The sequence below is a fragment of the Aquarana catesbeiana genome, linkage group LG02 (assembly GCF_042186555.1).
Source record: "Aquarana catesbeiana isolate 2022-GZ linkage group LG02, ASM4218655v1, whole genome shotgun sequence".
NCBI lineage: Eukaryota > Metazoa > Chordata > Amphibia > Anura > Ranidae > Aquarana > Aquarana catesbeiana.
Window position 1 is genome coordinate 146,188,943 of NC_133325.1, and position 20,916 is coordinate 146,209,858.

Sequence of the window (20,916 nt, forward strand, 5' to 3'; positions counted from 1 at the left end):
ATTCTGATAGCAAAGGAACAAAGCAGCAGAAAGAAATTACACTTAGTGCTCACTATAGAGTGATAGGCTTTGTTCATATTTCATGTCTGAGGTTTACAACCGCTTTAACCACTTGCCGACCGTTGCACGTCGATATAGGTCGATATAGGTCGGCACAATGGCAGCAGTGGGCAAATGGGTGTACCTGTACGTCCCCTTTAATTGGCGGGGCTAGCGGGCGCGCTGCATACATTGTGCCCGTGCCTGAGGGTCCTGCGGACTCGATGTCCGCCGGTGTCCCGCGATCGTGTCATGGAGCCGCAGAACGGGGAGATGCAAACAAGGCATTTCCCTGTTCTGGGACATGACAGGGATCTACTGCTCCCTGTCATGTCAGTGGTAGCCCATCCCCCCACAGTTAGAATCACTCCCTAGGACACACTTAACCCCTTTATCGCCCCCTAGTGTTTAAGCCCTTCCCTGCCAGTGTCATTTATACAGTAATCTGCGCATTTTTATCGCACTGATCGCTGTATAAATGACAATGGTCCCAAAACAGTTTCAAAAGTGTCTGATGTGTCCGCCATAATGTCGCAGTCACGATAAAAATCGCAGATTGCCGTCATTACTAATAAAAAAAATTAATAATAACAATGCCATAAAACTATCCCCTATTTTGTAGACGCTATAACTTTTGCGCAAACCAATCAATATACACTTATTGCATTTTTTTAAACAAAAATATGTAGAAGACTACATATCAGCCTAAACTGAGGAAAATATTTGTTTTTTTATATATTTTTGGGGGATATCTATTATAGCAAAAAGTAAAAAATATTGCTTTTTTTTTTTAAATTGTCGCTCTTTTTTTGTTTATAGCGCAAAAAATAAAAACCGCAGAGGTGATCAAATACCACCAAAAGAAAGCTCTATTTGTGGGAAAAAAAGGACATCAATTTTGTTTTGGTGTAACGAACGCGCAATTGTCAGTTAAAGCAACGCAGTGCCGAATCGCAAAAAGTGCTCTGGTCAGGAAGGGGGTAAAATCTTCCAGGGCTGAAGCGGTTAAAATAATATTGATCTGTATAATGGCTCACTTTTTTTTATCTGCTCTAATACTTACCCTATTTGGCAATGATTTAGTTTAATTTGAATTTGCTTTATTTTGTGTATGCTAATCTTTACAGAGATCCATTACTCTAAAAAAAATTCTAAAATCATAGGCAATAAACTTGCACTTTAATGAGGCAAATAAACTGAAAGCAATTTTCTATACTTTCAACTAAAAAGACATAAAAGATCAGGCAGAAATCTTCAGGGTCCAGTCAATCAATCTGGATGTTTGTATTTCACAACAAAGAAATGACATATGTAAGAAAATTCTCAAAAATGTGCCTGACCTCACTTCTCATAAATGATAGAAACATGCATGGGTTCAGTTGTCAAATGAAAGCAAAGGACAAGTGCTGCAAAGTTCTACCTTTAGCCACAGCTATTATTACTGCGGTATAGGATACAAAGATAAAGCTCTTCACCCATAACTGTTTCTTCCAAATTGGGTATTGAGTGAAGAAGGTTTTATTCCCCTGCTAGGTGTTTACTACTGTCTATGACTCCAGAGGGATTAGTTAATGTATTGCCCAAACTGACATGGCTGTGGCAGGTCAGTAGTACACTGGATTTGCACTGTGTGTGTGTGTGTAAATGCAAGATGGTAACATGCATTGTACATGTGTTTTGGTGGGTAACATTAATTTATAATGGGCTCTCAAGACATGTCAACACAGTAAATGCCACACCTGACTCTTCAATATACCACATTGAGGTGAGCTGCAAGGGGACAAAAATGGGTTACTGCACTGAACCTGCTTATTGGCCAATAGGCTATAAATGTGAATATGTACATTTGCATATGCAAAAACGTGCATTAAAACATACAAAGATAGGTGTAAGTTGGCTCTTGGTATCACCAGCAGAATAAGCTCTTTATCATTTCCTAAGGAAAACCTGCCAGAGAGGACGATACAGTACTGTGTCCAGTGCCTGCTAGTAGTTTATCAATGTGAATAAACTCAGTGTGAAATCAGCTCAGTTTGAAACCCAAACTTGGGCTGGTCATAAAGTGCCAGATTTTAAATTGTTAGACCAAAACTTACCAAACATCTGTATCGTACCATATAGTGTTACAGCCTATTTAAACAATCCATTCAAATATATCAGAGAGACCTTCTTTGTAAATGTTATTGATCTGAGACATCAGCAGTTGGTGTCCTAGCAATCTTAAGGGCAGAAGTCATCAGAACCCTGTCCTGTTACCCCCTCTCCTGGCAGGTTTCTCTGCAGCCCATCTACAGTGGGTAATAAACTTAAACACCATTGAAAAATCTGTGGAATGAGTTGAAGACTGCAGTTTACAGTCCACCAAATTTAACTAAACTTAAGCAGTTCTGCAAAGAAGAGTGGGCAGATAATCCAAAGTCTAGATGTGCAAAGTTAGTGGAGACAAAAGGTGGTTCAACAAAATTAAAGCAAAAGGTGGTTCAACAAAATACTGACACAAGGGGGTGATCCTTTTTCTAACTCCGTGATTAAGTTTTTTGGAATTTTTGCATTTTTTTCTGACATGTTGGTGTTATATCATTCACTTGGATGCTATAAGTTGCACTGAGTAAATACAGTTGGAGTTGTGTCTGTCTTCATTTCAGGCTACAAAGCAACAAAATGTGATTATTTTATTTTAAAGGGGGGGGTGAATTACTGTTGTCACCAGAACAGCAAAGCAGGTGAGATCTTCCAGTGGGGACACCTACATTTCTTTCACTTCGCAGGTATTTTCCTCCCAATTTCCATTGCATTGCTGTGCTTCTTATTCCCTGCTCTTCCCAAAATATAATAACAATTGGCTAGGGATAAATGTTAATATTTCAACATGAATGTGAGGAGAAAAATGTAGAAACACACAATACCATTCAAAAAGGGATTGTGTTCAAAACTAACAGGGTCCCATAATAAACACTAAGTATTTCTAGAAAAAATGCGGATTCAAATATAGGACATTACCTAGAGATACAAAATTCTTACACATCAAATGTATAATAAAGTAATTCTCACTTTAATCCATTTTCTGGTTCTAGTTGCTGATTGATGGCAGTCTGCAGGGGAGGAGCCTTGCTAACTGGCTTCCCTTTATACATGAACCTCTAAGATCTTTGAAATATGACAGCATATAAGAGATAAAGACCTTTAATGTATACATTAAATAGACAAAGACAATAAAGTAGGGAATAACAATTCATCCATACCATATCTAACTACATTTCTCTCCTGCCGTAGCTAGGGCCGGTCACAATGAAGCTATACTCAGCATTCTGAAATACCATGAATATGCCTAAAGCTGCACATACATGAAACTAATTTCGCCCACTTCCTGATTAACCAGCCAAAATTTGCTCCATGGGTGGCCCTGTCTGCACCATTCGACCTGACATCCTTTGATGGAAAAATCCAAACCAATCAGATGTAGGCACTGTTTGGCTATTTTGACAGCAGGTGGTGTCAGCTGTCAGAATATAATAGCTGCAGCAGGAGATTTGTCTTGTGTGAGTTCAACAGGAGGTAGGACCCAGCCACATAACAATAGCCCCAGCAGCCCACACAGCTGCTATGGGGCTTGGCAGTGGAAAGGTGCCCCATTAGGGAGGTTGTTGGGGGCTATTTAAATTTAGAAAATTTGTGCGCTTGTGAACACATATTCATTGCTTTACTAATTCAGATTATAGAAGTTTCTGTTGATACTGTCCCTGTACCCCCAGTGACATTTCCATCCAAGAAGAGCTGTTGTCAGATTTACAGAAGGAGACTTCAGAATCACAAGCCACAGTTACTCTTTGCAGGCTGTGCATTAAGGAGAATTTGTATATCTAAGGAGTATAAATTTATTGTCCTCAGAGGTCTTGGTCATCCTGGCCAACACTGAAACGTATCATGTATGCCTAAAGCTGGTGATATATAAAGCAAACTTCGGTCAGTTCCTGATGGGCCGGTCAAAATTTGTTCCATGAGTGGCCATGTTGGTACCCTTATGCCTGAAATCCTACATATGAAAAATCAAGTCGAGTGGAAATTTGTCGGTCACAGGCTAAGCAAAAAGAATTGGTGTTGAAACCCCTTTTGTGTCTCCTTCACTAAAAATTGAGTTTTCTTTATTTTTTTTCCAGTTCGGCAAAAACCACAAAGATTGAAGTAGTTTGTATTATGCCCCGTACACACGATCGAACTTTCCAACAACAAAACCATGTATTTTTGTTGGAAGGTTGTTGGCTCCAACTTGTCTTGCATACACACGGTCACACAAATGTTGGCCAACAATTACGAACGTAGTGACGTACAAGACATACGTGATATCTCCATTACGAGCGCTAGTTTTACAAGACCGAGCGCTTCCGGCTCGTACTTAATTTCGAGCATGCGTGGAGTTTTGTGCGACGGACTTGTGTACACACAATTGGAAAGTGTGACAATAAAAATTTGTTGGCGGAAAATTTGAGAACCTGCTAGCCAACATTTGTTGGTGGAAAGTCCGACAACAAATATTCGATCGAGTATACACACGGTCGGACTTTCCGCCAACAAGCTCACATCCAACATTTGTTGTCGGAAAATCCGATCGTGTGTATGGGGCATTAGAGTTACTAACAATTATAGCATAATATAAACTACTCTGTTGGCGAATATTCTTGCTACTACAACTCTTTCTTTTTCCTAGCTACTACAGATACTCTTTCAGGACTTTTGCTGCGGTGGTGGCAGGAGTTGGATGGATTCGAATTTACACTGAGACTCTGGGATGATGAAAAGTATTGGTGAGTTGGAAAAATAAATATTAGAATTTAAATCCCTGCAATGATACTGCCCCCTTTCTTATCAACTTCTGCCCACAGCACAGGTCCTTATAGTGTACTTACTATGTTAACAGCTCCCTTTCTACCTGTCCTGGACTTAGATGTACTTTATGTTAAGATCACTTACAGTAGGGAGGTTGCCAGGGGGCTTAATCAACATTTTACTAAGAAATCCCAAGATCTGCAGTTATGCTGCTGGTAGGAACAACAGTTTTTAAACATGTCCCAGCATATTTTGTATTTTTTATTACAGCACCGTAACATTACTTGGCGGTTTCAAAAACCTAGAAATGCAAAGAAAACAGGTACAATAAAAAGTATCCTTCACTTGAGAATTTAGTAGCTCGATGTTACGCTAAATGATAATGGAGAACATCTGCTGTAAGGGCTGCTATGTCTGGTAGGTGCTTTTTTTTTGTACCCACCTAGTGTTATCATCATTGCAGCAAATCTTTATATTTAAAGCCTTTGATAATTTGAATCAGGAGTTTGACCAGGAGACATCTACCTCCCCTGCAATCTTCTGCTTTCTGCTACATACTTCAATACTTCCACTATAAACACACAACAGGAAGCTACTGGGAAAGTTGTATACATTCACTGTTCATCGTCTCTTAGAATTAACAGTGTCTGTAAAAAGGGAATGGCTGGCAGCTAGAAATGGCTGGCCTAAAATGGTCATCCCTTGTTGTGTGCACTGTACTAACAACTTCCTGAGTTTAGTGCTTTCCTATATACACCAATTTGAAGCGTAATTACATTTTTTGCACTGTGAGAAGTGTTTCGGTCTCCGAGACTTTTTACAGCCAAACATAGCTGCTGCTGTGTTTTTTCCTTGAAATTGAGCTATTAAACTGCACACGTGGAAGTGTAATATTTGAGCTATTTGAGCCCTACTTTTTAAAAGTTTTGATAAAGCAAAATCGCATACATTTTGTAGAATACTGACATTTTTAATGATTTTTGTGATCCAGGGTGCCATATACCTATCCCTTCTTTTGTATCATGGCAGACAATTAATTAAAGTGGAGTCAGTAACACCCTGGAGGCGTGTGGGCAAAATGCTGATGTTGCTTAGTGCTGTGCACACAAATTATTCCACAAAACAAAAGTATAATAAAGAAACCAACATAAATATCATTAAACAAAAAACAATGGTTAATTATAGGTTATACTAAATATAATCTGCCTTTGTTAAAATGTTATTGCTAAAAGAACATTTTCATATACTGACAAATTATATCTGACCCTTCTTCTGTCATGCTGAGCTTTAGGCACATTTTCTACCGTCAGATATTCAATGTACAGCTACAATCTACAGTTCAGGTGTTTCCTATCTCCAGAAAGTTTGAATTCCTGGGTCATCCTCATATTTCTGAACAATATTTGTGTATGTAAGCAATGCAACAAGTAGAATAGGTATTTTGTGGTGGATGTGGTGAGACTTATAAAGGTTGATAGAAAAGGTGACATTAATATCTTACTCAGTCCACGCATTGCATATCAGAGGGAGACTTGGCATATTACAAATTACAGTGCCATTAATATGCGAAGAAACTGCAAGAGCTTTAGAAGAACTGTTTCTGCTTCATTCTGGTTCCTCATCCTCTTTACAACAGAGAGACACAGCTTTGCCAGTCTAATTCTCTTGTTTACCATGACCAAGCTAAAGATGTTACCACTGAAAGAGAAAAAACATAATGAAAATGACAAAATCTTAGATATAAGCCTGCACACAACCTCATACAGCATTTTGTATTTATACTTGAGCCAACTGGAATATAAAAAATAGGTTACTATTTTAAGCAGAATTCAGTTTTTCATGCAATCAAATAGCTCCCCTTCCCGCCTTGATTGTGTTTGCCTTGCAGATGGCTTGATGCATCAGTGTGGCCCTACTTGGGATTGGAGTTACTGCCCAACAACCACTGTTAGATTCAGTCTTTAAGGGCAGGTTTGTATATAACTGATATCTGAAGGGAAGTAATGCCAAGTAAAAACACACCAAGCCCAATATCTCTAATGCCGCGTACACACGGTCAGGCTTTTCGGCTACAAAAGTCCGACGGACGCCGAAGGACCAAGTCCGGCGGACAATCCGATCGTGTGTGTGGGCTTCCCCGGACTTTCAGCGGACTTTTCCAGCCACAAATCTGACGGACTTTAGATTTGGAACATGCTTCAAATCTTTACGTCGTAACTCCGCCGGACCCAGAAATCTGCTCGTCTGTATGCTAGTCCGACGGACAAAAACCGATGCTAGGGCAGCTATTGGCTACTGGCTATCAACTTCCTTATTTTAGTCCGGTGTGCGTCATCACGTACGAATCCGTCGGACTTTTGTGTGATCGTGTGTAGGCAAGTCCGGTCGTTAGAAAGTCTGTTGAAAGTCCGCCAAAAGTCCGTCGAAAGTCTGACGAAAGTCTGTCGGACGGGCTGTCGGACTTTTGTAGCTGAAAAGTCCGACCGTGTGTACGCGGCATAAGACTATCTAGGCTGATTTCAAGCAATGCTTTAGACTGTTGGGCTGTAATTGATCATACTAGACACAAATGTTCCATTTTGATTCTTCAATCTGCTAAGTTTTGATAAAACTCTACAGAGGGGCAACTTTATTGTAAGACTATTTAGCAACACTTTAGATTCACTTTAAAGGGAACCCACTTGTGCAGTATCCTGTGTGGTAGCATTGCCTCCAGACCTATTTTACATTTTGCTGTTTTATTAGGAAGGACCATGTCAGAAGGGGAATTTGCCAGCAGCAGATTCACCAAGGGGAGGCAGCCATTTACAAAAATTGAGTCGTTCCTTTAGCTGGCAGTGAGGGAGTAACATCTTACTAGTTCATTAAATGAGTGAGCAGCTCCATAGGAAAAGTTGTCTTTTAGATCTTGTTGCTGGTGAGTTGTTGCAGTAGTATCAAGACTGCTGTTTGACATGGCCCTAAAGCTGGCCATACATCTCAATCTAATTGAGAACTACCAAAAACTCAAACAATCCATTCAACACAAATCTAGTCAGGTAGACTTTTGTACTAAATAGCTGATGAAGGATCCCACCGTCTGCCTCCTCCTACACGCGACAGCTCTTAGATAGCTGTGGCACCGCCCCTTGTGACATCACCAACCAAGAGCATGCTGGGTCAGTGACGTCACGTGGGCCTCGCCCCTTAGTTATTTAAGAGCTGTCACGTGGCGGAGCAAGCAGATGGCGGAAGCCTTCGTTGGAGCTGGAGGGCGGTGTGATTGGTGATGAATCTACATCAGAGGACAAGGTGCTTTGAGGGGGGGCAGAGCTCGGTCGTCCTCCCACTTTCCTGACCTGCCCGGCTGCATGCTCAGGTAAGGGTCTGGTATGGATTCTGGGGGGGACCCTATACCATTTAAAAAAAAAATGCTGTGGGGTTACCCTTAAAATCCATACCAGAGCTGAAGGGCCTGGTATGCATTGAAGGGGGGCCCCACGCCATTTTATTCATTTATTTTTCATTGCCAGCATTCTCTTTTTTACATTCAGCTGTCAGTGGGGAAAGTCCAGAATTTATAAGCTTGTATGAGAGTTCAGAAAAAAGGGGGTAGAGAGCTGAAATTACACTCTGCAGAGCTCAGTGAGGAGAGCTCTGAGGGCTGATTGGAGGGAAGGGACATACACCCATTCACACAGCTCACAGGAACATAGTTGCAGCTGTCAATCTGCTGGAGTTCCCTCCCCTGTTACAATTTTTCTCTTGGTGTCAGGAAAAATTGTCAGAAATGATTTATGCTGATAGCAGAGGAACGAAGCAGCAGACAGAAATGACACTTAGTGCTCCTAATTGAGACAAGTACACACTATAGAGGGATGTGTTTTGTTCATATTTCATGTATGAGGTTTACAACCACTTTAAATTGTTAGTTCGCCTTTACACAAAAGGTGTAAAGCTGAACACCTTACACCTCCCCTGAGTTCTGCTGTACTGTCTTTGAGGGTTGATGAGCTGTCAGTACTCATGCGGCTGGTCCAGGGATTTGAAATCTCCGATCTTCTCTGTGTAAAGCTTTCAGGACAGACCAGAGCAATTATTATTGGTCAGTGCCATCACAGAACATCACTTTGGTCTGTTCCAGAAGCACAGCACAAAGAAGAGGGAGAAGAGTGGGGGATTTCAAATACTCCAACTGCTGGACCGGCTAAGTGGGCACTACCAGCTCAGCAGCCCCAGAGGTAAGTATATTGGGGATGAGGGAGTGGCTAGGGTGTACTGTGTTAGTTCACCTTTACATTTGTTTTGCTATAAAAGGTGAATCTACACTATAAACTTCTTAATATCTGCAACTGTAGTCACAGGCACATTAAGCTGCTTGGAGCTGGTCTTATGGCTTTTACCTTTAAAATGTTGGTCTATAATATCTTTTCTGGTCTCCTCAGACAACTCTCTCCTTTGCTTTCTTTGATCCATGTTCAGTGTGGTGCACATGACAATAACAAACAGCAGAGTGACTACTCTGCATTTAAAAAATCTGATTACAAGACTGAAGATATGTGGCATACTAAGTACAGAAAACAGTTAGTTAGAAATATCACTCTGATCCAACAAGGATTTATGATTTTTTCTAGAGGTACCAACAAATCTGTCCACACCATTTTAGAATATCTTTGTGGAATATGCAATCATTTATCACATTTCATATCTTCTTTCCTTTACTCTTTGACAACTGCTTTTAATTTTTTCATTTTTCAGGAGGAACCAAACATTGTTTTAAAGAGCTGTAAGAGTACCAAGAAATGTCTCCACAACTGTAAATGGTATACATTTACTATTAATAGGGTGATCTCTACATAGAATTATTGAATTTCAAAGATGAGTAAAGTCCATGTTCTATATACTGTGAGTTGCTCCTTGTGGCACATAAAAATATCAAACTCATAGGGCCCTGCTTGAGAAGTCAAGGCAAAGAGCAATAATACACCGGAAACCTAGCATTCCAATATGTGTTGGTATGTACAGGATAACATTTTCAAGGTGCCTTCTCTCTCCTATTTCACCTGCTCCTCTCCTCCCCCTTTCCTCGCAACACTCTTGAAAAGACTTCCATTTTGATTTTATCCATTACACTTGCAAATTATGCTGCTGCCTCCTCCTCCTTCTCTTCCCCCGGACCCCTATTCTTCTTCTCTCTCACAGTCTTTCTCCCTATGTCTGACTGCAAAAGAAAAGAATCTAATGATGCTGAAAATTGATTCTGAAGCATCCTGACAATGCTGTACATCTTTCCCCCTCCTCGCCTGCCATCTTTATGGCCTCCGGCTGTAAAAGTCCCTTTTACTCCCACTGGAGGGAGGCGGATTTATACTGCTGCGCAGGCTGCAACCCTGCTCTGCTCTGCCCTATTCTGAAGAGAGGACGGAACACGGTTTTCTAACATCACTTGTACCTTCTTTCATCAAGTTCTGTCAGGCACAGAGTGTATGCAATCACACAGAAAGTAAAGCTGGTCATAGATATTAGGTAGTGGTTGGACGTGGAATAACAGCAATGGTTAAATTATTCTTTATTACAAATGATCACCACATAAACATGGATGTTTGTGTAATGTTAGAGACTTTATAGACAGACATGACAATAGTTTTTTTTTTTCTGGTCGGACACAGCTTAATAGAATCTGAGATCAGTTGGTGAAAATGTCATCTATAGGCAATGTTTTTTTACCTGGTCTGACTGAAAGTATACAGCCCAGGAAACATTTACTGCATCTTATCTCCATAGATAACATCTGTACTGAGTTGCCAATTACCATTGCTGACCTTTGTATAGTGTATCTAAGGCCAAAAAATATGCAATATATTGTAGGTTACCAGTCCTTCAATGTGATGTCTGCATTTAGTTTTCACCTGATGGTCCTGCCAGTAACACACTTCCTGTCCTAGGGTGGCAGCACTCACGCTGTACTGTATCCATATAGGAGTACTGTCATTGTCGCTAACTTTTCCTGATTTACACTACACCCCCCCAGCCCCATCACATTATACAGGTATTGAAGGGCTGCGTAGTTCACAGACGACAACTCAGAAGGCCAAGATTTCACTAAAGTACACAGAAAATTTACAAGGATAATGAATTTCTACCAGGATCACGAGGCATGTCCATGTGCCTGAAAAATGAAAACGAATACAGCCACAACATCTTGGGACTAGTAAGATGCAATATATTACAATTTTGTTCTTGTGTTTAGATATACTTTAAATGTGTTGTGAATACCCTGTGGTATAGAATCCATTTATAATGCCTAATACATGTACAATAATGAGCCTATACAATGAGAAGCAGGTGATAGTGGATACAATTCTTCATTTTATAAGGGAAGAATCTAGATCTGGCAAGTAAGATTTTGCTTAGAGTTGATCAGCAAAATTTGCTAATAACTATGCAGTGTGAGAGCCTTCTGGATTTGATATAATTTGGACTGATTTATTAACTTAACTTACACCAGTTTTTGATAAATATGGCCATACAAGCTGATTGGACAACAGGGCCACTGATAAGGCAGTATGACCGGCCGTCCTCCACTGGGCCTGGGCCCCATCAGCTCAACAGAGGGGCCCAGGCAGCTTTAGTGTTCATCTATGGTTTGCAAAGATTTTTTTTTTTTTAAATAGGCAAACTGTTGAGCCAGGCTCCTAGGCTTACCTGGGCCCTCCAAGTCCAGGATAGGGGCCCAGGAGGCGGAAGCAGAGAGAGGATTTTTTTTTTCAGTGCTTAGGCGAATAAAGCTGGCGCCCCAGTGCCTGATACTGTAATTAAAGTCTTGTCCGGCAGCCTTTCCCTGGCAGAGTGATTCTTATGGCTCCCCTTATTAAGTGCTGAAGAGGGAAGAGGGTGAGGCTGTAGCCACTGTGAGTGTGCATAAACCCCACTACCACCACTAAGACCTCTCACTAAGCATATGTAAATCTGGCAAGCTGACTGTCGGCTGTCCGATGGAAATGACCTAGTGGCTTCCACACGCATGGTCACCGGGTGATGTTGACCACGCCCCCTAAAAAATCACAGTCCCAGCATGCCCAGGGACTCTGACATCATAAGGGGGCGGGGTCTCTGCCTATATAAGTCACAACGGAGCCCTCAGAGAGCAGTCCAGCCGGAGAGAGCGTCATGTCAACATCTGGAGAAGAGAAGAGGGAAGAAGACAAGAAACCAAGAAGCCCAGAAGTCCGGACCTCCGCTGGCAAAAGAGCGGCCTGAAGACAGCGGAGGAGCCGGCCGAAGAACTGGAACACCGGGAGAAGAGGCCGGAGAGAGCGGAGAAGAACCAACTGGAGAAGAGGAACCGGAGGGACCCCCGAAGCCGGAAGAAGACCGCCAAAGCTGGAGGAAGACCCCCGCAGCCGGAGGAAGACCCCCCCCTGAGCTGTTTAATAAATTATTTTGAAAACCTGTGTAGTGTGTTTTATTATTGACACTTTTTTCCTAGGTGAATGGGTAGGGGTACCATGTACCCCATACTCATTCACATAGGGTGGGGGGCCGGGATCTGGGGGCCCTCTTATTATAGGGGGCTCCCAGATTCCGATAAGCCCCTGCCCGCAGACCCCGACAACCAACGGCCAGGGTTGTCGGGAAGAGGCCCTTGTCCTCATCAACATGGGGACAAGGTGCTTTGGGGCGGGGGAGCCCCGCAGGGTGCCCCCTCCCCCAAAGCACCCACCCCCCATGTTGAGGGCATGCTGCCTGGTACGGTTCAGGAGGGGGGGGCGCGCTCGCTCGCCCCCACCCCCTTTCCTGACCGACCGGGCTGCGTGCTCGAATCGGGGTCTGGTATGGATTTTAGGGGGGACCCCACGCCGTTTTTTCGGCGTAGGGGTTTCCCTTTATAATCCATACCAGACCTAAGGTCCTGGTATGCCCCGCGTTCGCCGCAATAGGAAAATTTGTTTTTCCTATTGCAGCGAGTGCGAAATGCAATACCCTGCCCTTGCGTCGTATCTGGTCCATTGGACCAGCATACAGACGAGCGGGCTTTCCGTCGGACCAGCACACAGACGAGCGGACTTTCCGCCACAAAAACATGTTTCAAATCTAGGTCCGGCGGGCTTTCGGGAAAAAGTCCGCCGGAGCCTACACACGGTCGGATTGTTCGGCGGACTCTGGTCCGCCGGACCAAGTATGCCAGAAAGTCCGCTCGTGTGTACGCGGCATTAGTCTTTGCATTGTGTGTCTATGTGTGCCACACTAACCATGGACAACAGAAAGAGGAGAAGAGAACTGTCTGAGGAATTGAGAACCAAAATTGTGGAAAAATATCAACAATCTCAAGGTTACAAGTCCATCCTCAGAGATCTAGATTTGCGTTTGTCCACTGTGCGCAACATTATCAAGAAGTTTGCAATCCATGGCACTGTAGCTAATCTCTCTGGGGGTGGACGGAAGAGAAAAATTGATGAAAGGTTGCAATGCAGGATAGTCCGCATGGTGGATAAGCAGCTCCAAACATGTTCCAAAGAAATTCAAGCTGTCCTGCTGGCTCAGGGAGCATCAATGTCAGCGCAAACTATCCGTCGAAATTTAAATGGAATGAAACGCTATGGCAGGAGACCCAGGAGGACCCCACTGCTGACACAGAGACATAAAAAAGCAAAACTACAGTTTGCCAAAATGTACTTGAGTAAGCCAAAATCCTTCTGGGAAAATGTCTTGTGGACAGATGAGACCAATATAGAGCTTTTTGGTAAAGCACATCATTCTACTGTTTACCGAAAACAAAATGAGGCCTACAAAGAAAACAACACAGTACCTACAGTGAAATATGGTGGAGGTTCAATGATGTTTCGGAGTTGCTTTGCTGCCTCTGGCAGTGGGTGCCTTGAATGTGTGCAAGGCATCATGAAATCTGAGGATTACCAAAGGATTTTGGGTCGCACTGTAGAGCCCAGTGTCAGAAAGCTGGGTTTGCATCCAAGATCTTGGGTCTTCCAGCAGGACAATGACCCCAAACATATGTCAAAAAGCACCACAGAAATGGATGGCAACAAATCACTGGAGAGTTCTAAAGTGGCCAGCAATGAGTCCAGATCTAAATCTCATTGAACACCTGTAGAGAGATCTTAAAATTGCTGTTGGGAAAAGGCGCCCTTCCAATAAGAGAGACCTGGAGCAGTTTGCAAAGGAAGAGTGTTCCAAAATTCTGGGTGAGAGGTGTAAGAAGCTGGTTAAAGGAAGCGACTGATTTCAGTTATTTTTTCCAAAGGGCGTACAACCAAATATTAAGTTAAGGGTGCCAAGAATTTTGACCAGCCCATTTTTGGAGTTTTGTGTGACATTATGTCCACTTTGCTTTTTTTCCTCCCTTTTTTGTTTTGTTCCAATACACACAAAGGGAATAAACATGTGTATAGCAAAACATGTGTTACGGCAATACTTTTCTGTGAGAAATACTTGATTTTCTGGAAAAATTTCTGGGGTGCCAACAATTTTCGGCCATGACTGTATGTAGAAAGAGAAAAGGGTTTTGGGACTTTAAATGAGGCATGTGCATGTATTATATATCATTTATATGATACATTATATATCATACTGTGTATTGCATTTATTAATTGTATTTAATTGATTGGAGTTATAAATTTAAATCAATAATTCAACGGGTACATGCTGTTCCCAATGGGAATCACGACATGTAACCTGTTTATAATTAGATATTTCTCATATTATTATGTACATGCACATGCCTCATTTAAAGTCCCAAAACCCTTTTTCTCTTTCTACATATATATATATGGGGATGGAGGCATGTGTATGACATAATCTGGTTGGGTTCTTTGGGGTCACTTCTTGCTCTTTATTTCATATATTTTGGGATGGAAGACACCCATTCGTTCAGTGACCTCATATACCCAACACATCCTTTCAATCATTCTACAGCCATAGAATTTTAATATTATCAATATATAAGCTGGCATCCTTGTACATACATTTTTAATGGCTTTTAGTTAGATCTTTCTTTTGGCGCAGGTCACTTAAAATAGATCCACATTCTCTATTGCATCTATCCAGCCAGCCACGCCCACTGGGGGTTGGCTCTGATATTTGGTGTTCTCATCCCGGGGTTGCGATGCACCCAGGTTCGGCCCCCTCTCTTCCCGTGGGGTGGTGGGGGCGGGGCTGGACCTCGGCGCATCGGCGCCATGCCTAGCAGATTGCACGTGCTGCGTCTCTAGACGCTGAGTTGCGTGCCTGTGCCTTTCCATCTGACGTGATGCCAGGGGATGGATGAGCACCCTCCAAGGCACATTTGCCGAAGGCGGGGACTTGCTCTGTTTCCTAAAGGGTCATCGCGCCTATGCATGACGCTGGCGGGACCCACCCTCGGCCATGGGTATTTGCGGCTGGGACGAGCGGGCGGCTCACTCCACACCTTTTCATCCTAGGTAGAGGTTCTATGGATTGTTCATCCATATCTCAGGTAAACAGGGGGTTTCACCTAATCATATTTACCCGCACATATATACACTCAGTTTAACTCATATATAGCTACTTATCCATATGCACACATCTACTTTTACCCTTACTTACAATACTGTAATGCATTTGGTATTCCACTATTGATAAACTCAGTGCTCATTTTTATCTACTTAATATCTTTTGACGATATCCATTTGAAACTTAAGTGCAATTATCACTTGCAGATGCATTCACATTTCTTCATTACACATTATCACTGATGACACATTCACTTGCTGTAACACTTCCCATCTCCTGCCCTTTATTCATCTTTATACACATGATATTACATTTTTTTTTCATATTTCACTTTATTTTCATTTCCTTTTATTCACCTTTCCTCCTAGAGCCTGACATGTGTTCCATGGGTCTGCCTCCTCTGGCGGTGTTAGTTTAGCTATGATTAAGCACTAACTATAGTGTGAAATGCGTCAGATTCCCTGTACTTCTTGCTGTGGCATGTACTTTTGTTGTTTTTATCAATGAAGGCAGTTATCATTTTGAGTGCGGTCGTCCAGGACTTTTTTCACATTTATCGTTCCTGACTGACCTCCTTAGAGCGGTGATTTTTCTTTCTCCCCTGGCAGTGTGTCGTGGCTTCCCGGCTGTTTTTATCCATGGTTTCCTCTCTGGTTTGCTTTGGGACTCTGGGGAGGGGGCTTACATCTCAGAGCCACCGCCCCAATCCATCTTGGGCAACTGCTGGGCCAACTATATATATATACATGGGCTACACCATAGGTAATGTATAAGCTCTCAGTTCCCTCTTGAAGAGTATATGGTACACCCTCTTAGACTTGATTTATTTATTTTTCTATCTTATCCTGTAGCCAAAGTCTATGCATCCTACTCTTGATGAGTGGCTGTTACTGCCACGAAACGTGTTGCGTTTTGATTCAAGGATGCCAAGCCACGCTTGTCTTAAAATCATGAATTCTGCTAATTTTATTGTATGTTTATAGTTATCATGATGATTACAATCATTGGACCTGTATTTCTATCAATCTATTAATTTCTTTTGTCTGTACCAATCATGTTGATTAATTATTAACATTAAATATGTCAATATGATTATTATTATTTATTATGTTCTTGTTTGTGGGGAATATTTATTATATATCATTTATATAATACATTATATATCATACTGTGTATTGCATTTATTAATTGTTTTTAATTGATTGGAGCTATAAATTTAAATCAATAATTCAACGGGTACATGCTGTTCCCAATGGGAATCACGACATGTAACCTGCTTATAATTAGATATTTCTCATTTTATTATGTACATGCACATGCCTCATTTAAAGTCCCAAAACCCTTTTTCTCTTTCTACAGAGCTACAATGGAATGGCTTGGATAAAAGCATATTCATGTGTTAGAACGACCCAAAGTCCAGACCTAAATCCAATTGAGAATCTGTAGCAAGACTTGAAAATTGCTGTTCACCGAAGCTCTACATCCAATCTGACAGAGCTTGAGCTATTTTGCAAAGAAGATTCGGCATAAAATTCTCTCTCAGATGTGCAAAGCTGGTAGAGACATACCCAAAAAGACTTGCAGCTATAATTGCAGCAAAAGATGGTTCTACAAAGTATTGACTCAGGGGGCTGAATACAAATGCACGCCACACTTTACAGATATTTATTTGTAAAAAAATTTGAAAACAATTTATCATTTTCCTTCCACTTCACAATTATGTGCCACTTTGTGTTGGTCTATCACATAAAATCCCAATAAAATACATTTATGTTTTTGGTTGTAACATGGAAAATTTTAAGGGGTGTGAATACTTTTTCAGAGCACTGTATAGGCAAAACTTTTTTTTCATTTTGGAAAAAGCAAGGAAGGGTTATAACCCCTGTCAGATTTTTTTTTTCACCATCTGTGTCCCATTGAGGAGATTTCACTTCACTTCCTGTCCCATAGCCAAATAGGAAGTGAGAGGAAATCCCTGTAAATCAAGGGAATTCCTTGGGACACCCAGGTCACTAAAAACTAGTGTCCCCATTGGAAGATTTCCCCTCTATTACTTTTCTTGGGACAACCCAAAATTTGGGTAATTTCTCTTACTTTCAATGATAACGGTAAATAGGACAAATAGAGAGGGTGACTCTCCTTAACAGGGGCACAGACCGCAAAAAAAAATTAATCCCTCTCCACTCTAAAAGTTTTGCCTTTAGTTATACTTTAGAGTATAACAAAAATAGAAAATGGCTATGGAACTAAACTACTCCCTCACAGGAAACATATATTTTCTATATCCATAGACAGTGCACCAGGCCAATGGCTCCTGCTGCTGCCAAGTCCCTGTGTGAAGAAGAAGAGATGAGATCCATCTGTGCACAGTGCTGGATCAATTGAGGACTTAGATAAGTATTTAGGGAGGTGGGGGAAGGAGCTAGCTGTAAAACTTGTTTTACCCTAATGCAGGGAATGTATTAAAGGGGACCTCCATCAAAAAGGGGAAGCTTTGCTTATTTGCTCCCTCCCCCCCCTCCGCTGCCACATTTGCACCTTCTGGGGGGTGGGGAGCGGGCACCTATTTTTGACAGGTACCCGCTCCCACTTCTGGGTGACTTCGAAGTCCTCCAGAAGTTCAGCCCCCCTCCTCCTTCCCCTACCACCAGGGCACTACAGAGCACAGCGTGCTTCGCGTATGCGCAGTAGGGACCTGGCTGTGAAGCTGCAAGGCTTCACTGCTGGTTTCCTTTACAAGAAATGGCGACGGCGGCACCCAAGAGTCGATTGAAAAACTGGCTGGGGTGAAGACACTGCTGGATTCCAGGACAGTTAAGTGTCCTAATATTAAAAGTCAGCAGCTACAGTGTTTGCAGCTGCTGACTTTAAATTTGTTCTGATGGAGCCTGGAGCTCCACTTTAAAGGAAAAAAAACATTTTGGCTTTGAAACCGCTGTAAAATTAGCTGCTGAACCTGCTTGAATTTATTGTAAAGCAGAAAGTTTGGCAATAGCTAACAAAGTACACAACTCTACTACTGCATTTAATAGAAAAAAACCCCATAAGGCCTCATAAACACAGGCTTATGCAAATAAGCAGCAATCTTTCTGCCAGAAAAAAAAAACACCTCTAATGTATGTGCGTTCATACGCGCATTTATGTGCGAATGGTGTTTGAGCGTAAATGCATTCTACTGGTCAGAATATTAATTTATTCTGGCCATTGGAATACATTTATGCATTTACACCTCGTTCACATTGAATGCGGCTTTGAAATCGTGCGACTTTATCTGAAATCACACGACTGACTTATCAAATCACATGACAAGTCGCTCCAATGTGAACAAGGGCTTTGAGTTTTTTTCTGCTTGAAAGCTCCTCTCAGAGTGTGTCTTTGGTGTGTTTTCTTTTCTGGCTGTAAACACCTATGTGTGCATAGACACAAAGGTTAACAGAGGTGCTTTTACAGGTATAAAAAGATGCTGCAAGCCTGTATACGCAGCGTTTAAGCTCTGTGTGCATGAGGCCTTCATGATGTATACAGAACACAGAGCTGCATTGACCTGAATTTTCTATAACTGCCTGGAGTTCAGCTATCACAGAAGCTATTATTTTTATAATTTTCAGTCTCTTTTAATATGCCTATTGTACAGTAAAAATTATTTTCCCACAGCCGTCCTGTCTAGGATAGGGTATATAAAAAAGCTGCTCTTTCTAAAAAAAAAAAATGAAAGTAACTCACTAAGGAGCTAGACTGTAGTTTGCATATGCTCCCACTAGGGCTACATAAGGCAAAGGTAACACTGGGGTTGATTTACTAAAAGTAAAAAGACTGTAGACTGTGCACTTTGCAAAGTGCAGTTGCTCCAGAGCTTGGAAAATGAGCAAAAAACTCTGCTGACTTCCATTATCCAATCATGTGCAAGTGCAGTTTTTTTATTTTCCTTGAATGCGATTGGGTACTCTTTGCAAAGTGAAGCTTTACCTCACTTACTAATCTCTGGAGCAACAGCACTTGCAGAGGGCAACTGCAAGTGCACAGTCTATTTGCCTTTAGTAAATCAACCCCAATGTCACATGGCAATCTCACAGCAAGCATAAGGAAACCTTGATGCGCCACAACCCTAAATTGCTACGCTTGGGTGGGGAGTAGAAACTTGAAATGCTGAGATCTCTGAAGATGAAGACTGATCTTTAATACATTTGGCCATCAGAGAGGATGTAGATGACTTTGAGCCATTTGCATTCCATTGGAAATTTTATAGCAGTTGATAAATTTGGACAATCACTATTGTGTTGTCAGAGATCCATTATGAAAACTTATATGCCACTCCACAGGTGCTGCACTTTGCCTCTTAGGACATGACTGATTCCTTATTATGCAGCAAGACCCTCTGGTGTGGGCTGTAAGGAGTTGTCATAAAATTATGAAGTACTTTAGGAATTCCATATCAGAACAAGGCATTACTACAGCAGACAAGTGATCAATCTGTCACTTAAATGACTTCCACAATCCACAACAAGTAATGAGTAGGACAGACATTTGTTCCCATAGCACTGAATGTAATCCTATAATCAATAAAAGTAATCAAACAAGTAAGCAATTTAAACAGATAATACATGTGTATGAGCCACACTGGCTGCCAAAGACAACGCATCAAGCAAGTGTCAAAGGGAAGAAAAAGTCTCAGAGTGCCAATACAATGTCTGATAAAAGCACACAATCAGAAAGTATTGAGCACCATTTACATGAACCGGGCCCTACAGGGTTAGCATTGAAGCAATACTGAAAATTTCAATGTGTCTGGAGCACTCATTTGAGTATACAGAGATTTTCTGACATGTTCGAAAAGCTCTACATGACTGATCACTAGATACTTCCTTTTCTATTGACCCATAAACAGTGCATGCACAACTAGGAGCTACCAGGTAAGTCACAAATTAAAATGACACTAAGTTCCAGTGACATGCTCCCTGAGCTGCACTTGCAAGATAGATCTGTCATTACATAGATCTGACCATCTATGCCACCCTCTGCCTCACAGACACAGATCAGATTCTAACTTGTACAGAAAAATTATGCTTGCAGATTTAACGATTAATCCGAATGGTTTCTAGGGCTGTGAGACAGTTTGTCCCTCAGGCATTCTGATTAATAAGGCCCAAGTAGGGGCTCAGTAAGTCCATTTCTCCACATCTGCCACTTAGACAGACAAGCGAGTGTTACAAAGACATATATTAAGAAATGTGCTGCAGCTACTGTGCTCTATGCGATCATAAATTGCTATAACCTGCTTAATGGTGCTGCAAACTAACAAGGCATGGAGGTACATTTCATTTGACCCTTGACGACTGGTACTTCCAGCACGAACCCCACTCTGCAGATTTATAGTGTCTTTGTTCATGCATATTGGGTGTGTATAGAAGCAGACTGAGCAGACAGCGATTGGAAGAGACTGGGCACCTGCAGTTCGGGAAGGATTCATTTTGTGACAATGCTAGACAGGTATTTTCAGTTGTAAAGCCCAGCACTGGAGACATATAAACAACGGAGAATGGATAGTATGATGTGCTGTAAAAATGATGTGCACAAACTACAGAG

General features: G+C 41.7%; 1 protein-coding gene across 3 annotated transcripts in view; it reads right to left on the reverse strand.

The window, feature by feature from the left end:
- Positions 1-3,206: 3,206 nt before the first annotated feature.
- Positions 3,207-20,916, reverse strand: part of CALCOCO1 (calcium binding and coiled-coil domain 1) — a 184,061-nt gene continuing 166,351 nt past the window's right edge. For all 3 annotated transcript variants that reach the window (XM_073613610.1, XM_073613609.1, XM_073613607.1), the window contains one exon: positions 3,207-6,561. In XM_073613610.1, the coding sequence (XP_073469711.1) occupies positions 6,556-6,561 (6 nt within the window). In that variant the 3' untranslated portion in view covers positions 3,207-6,555. The remainder of the gene's footprint in view (positions 6,562-20,916) is intronic.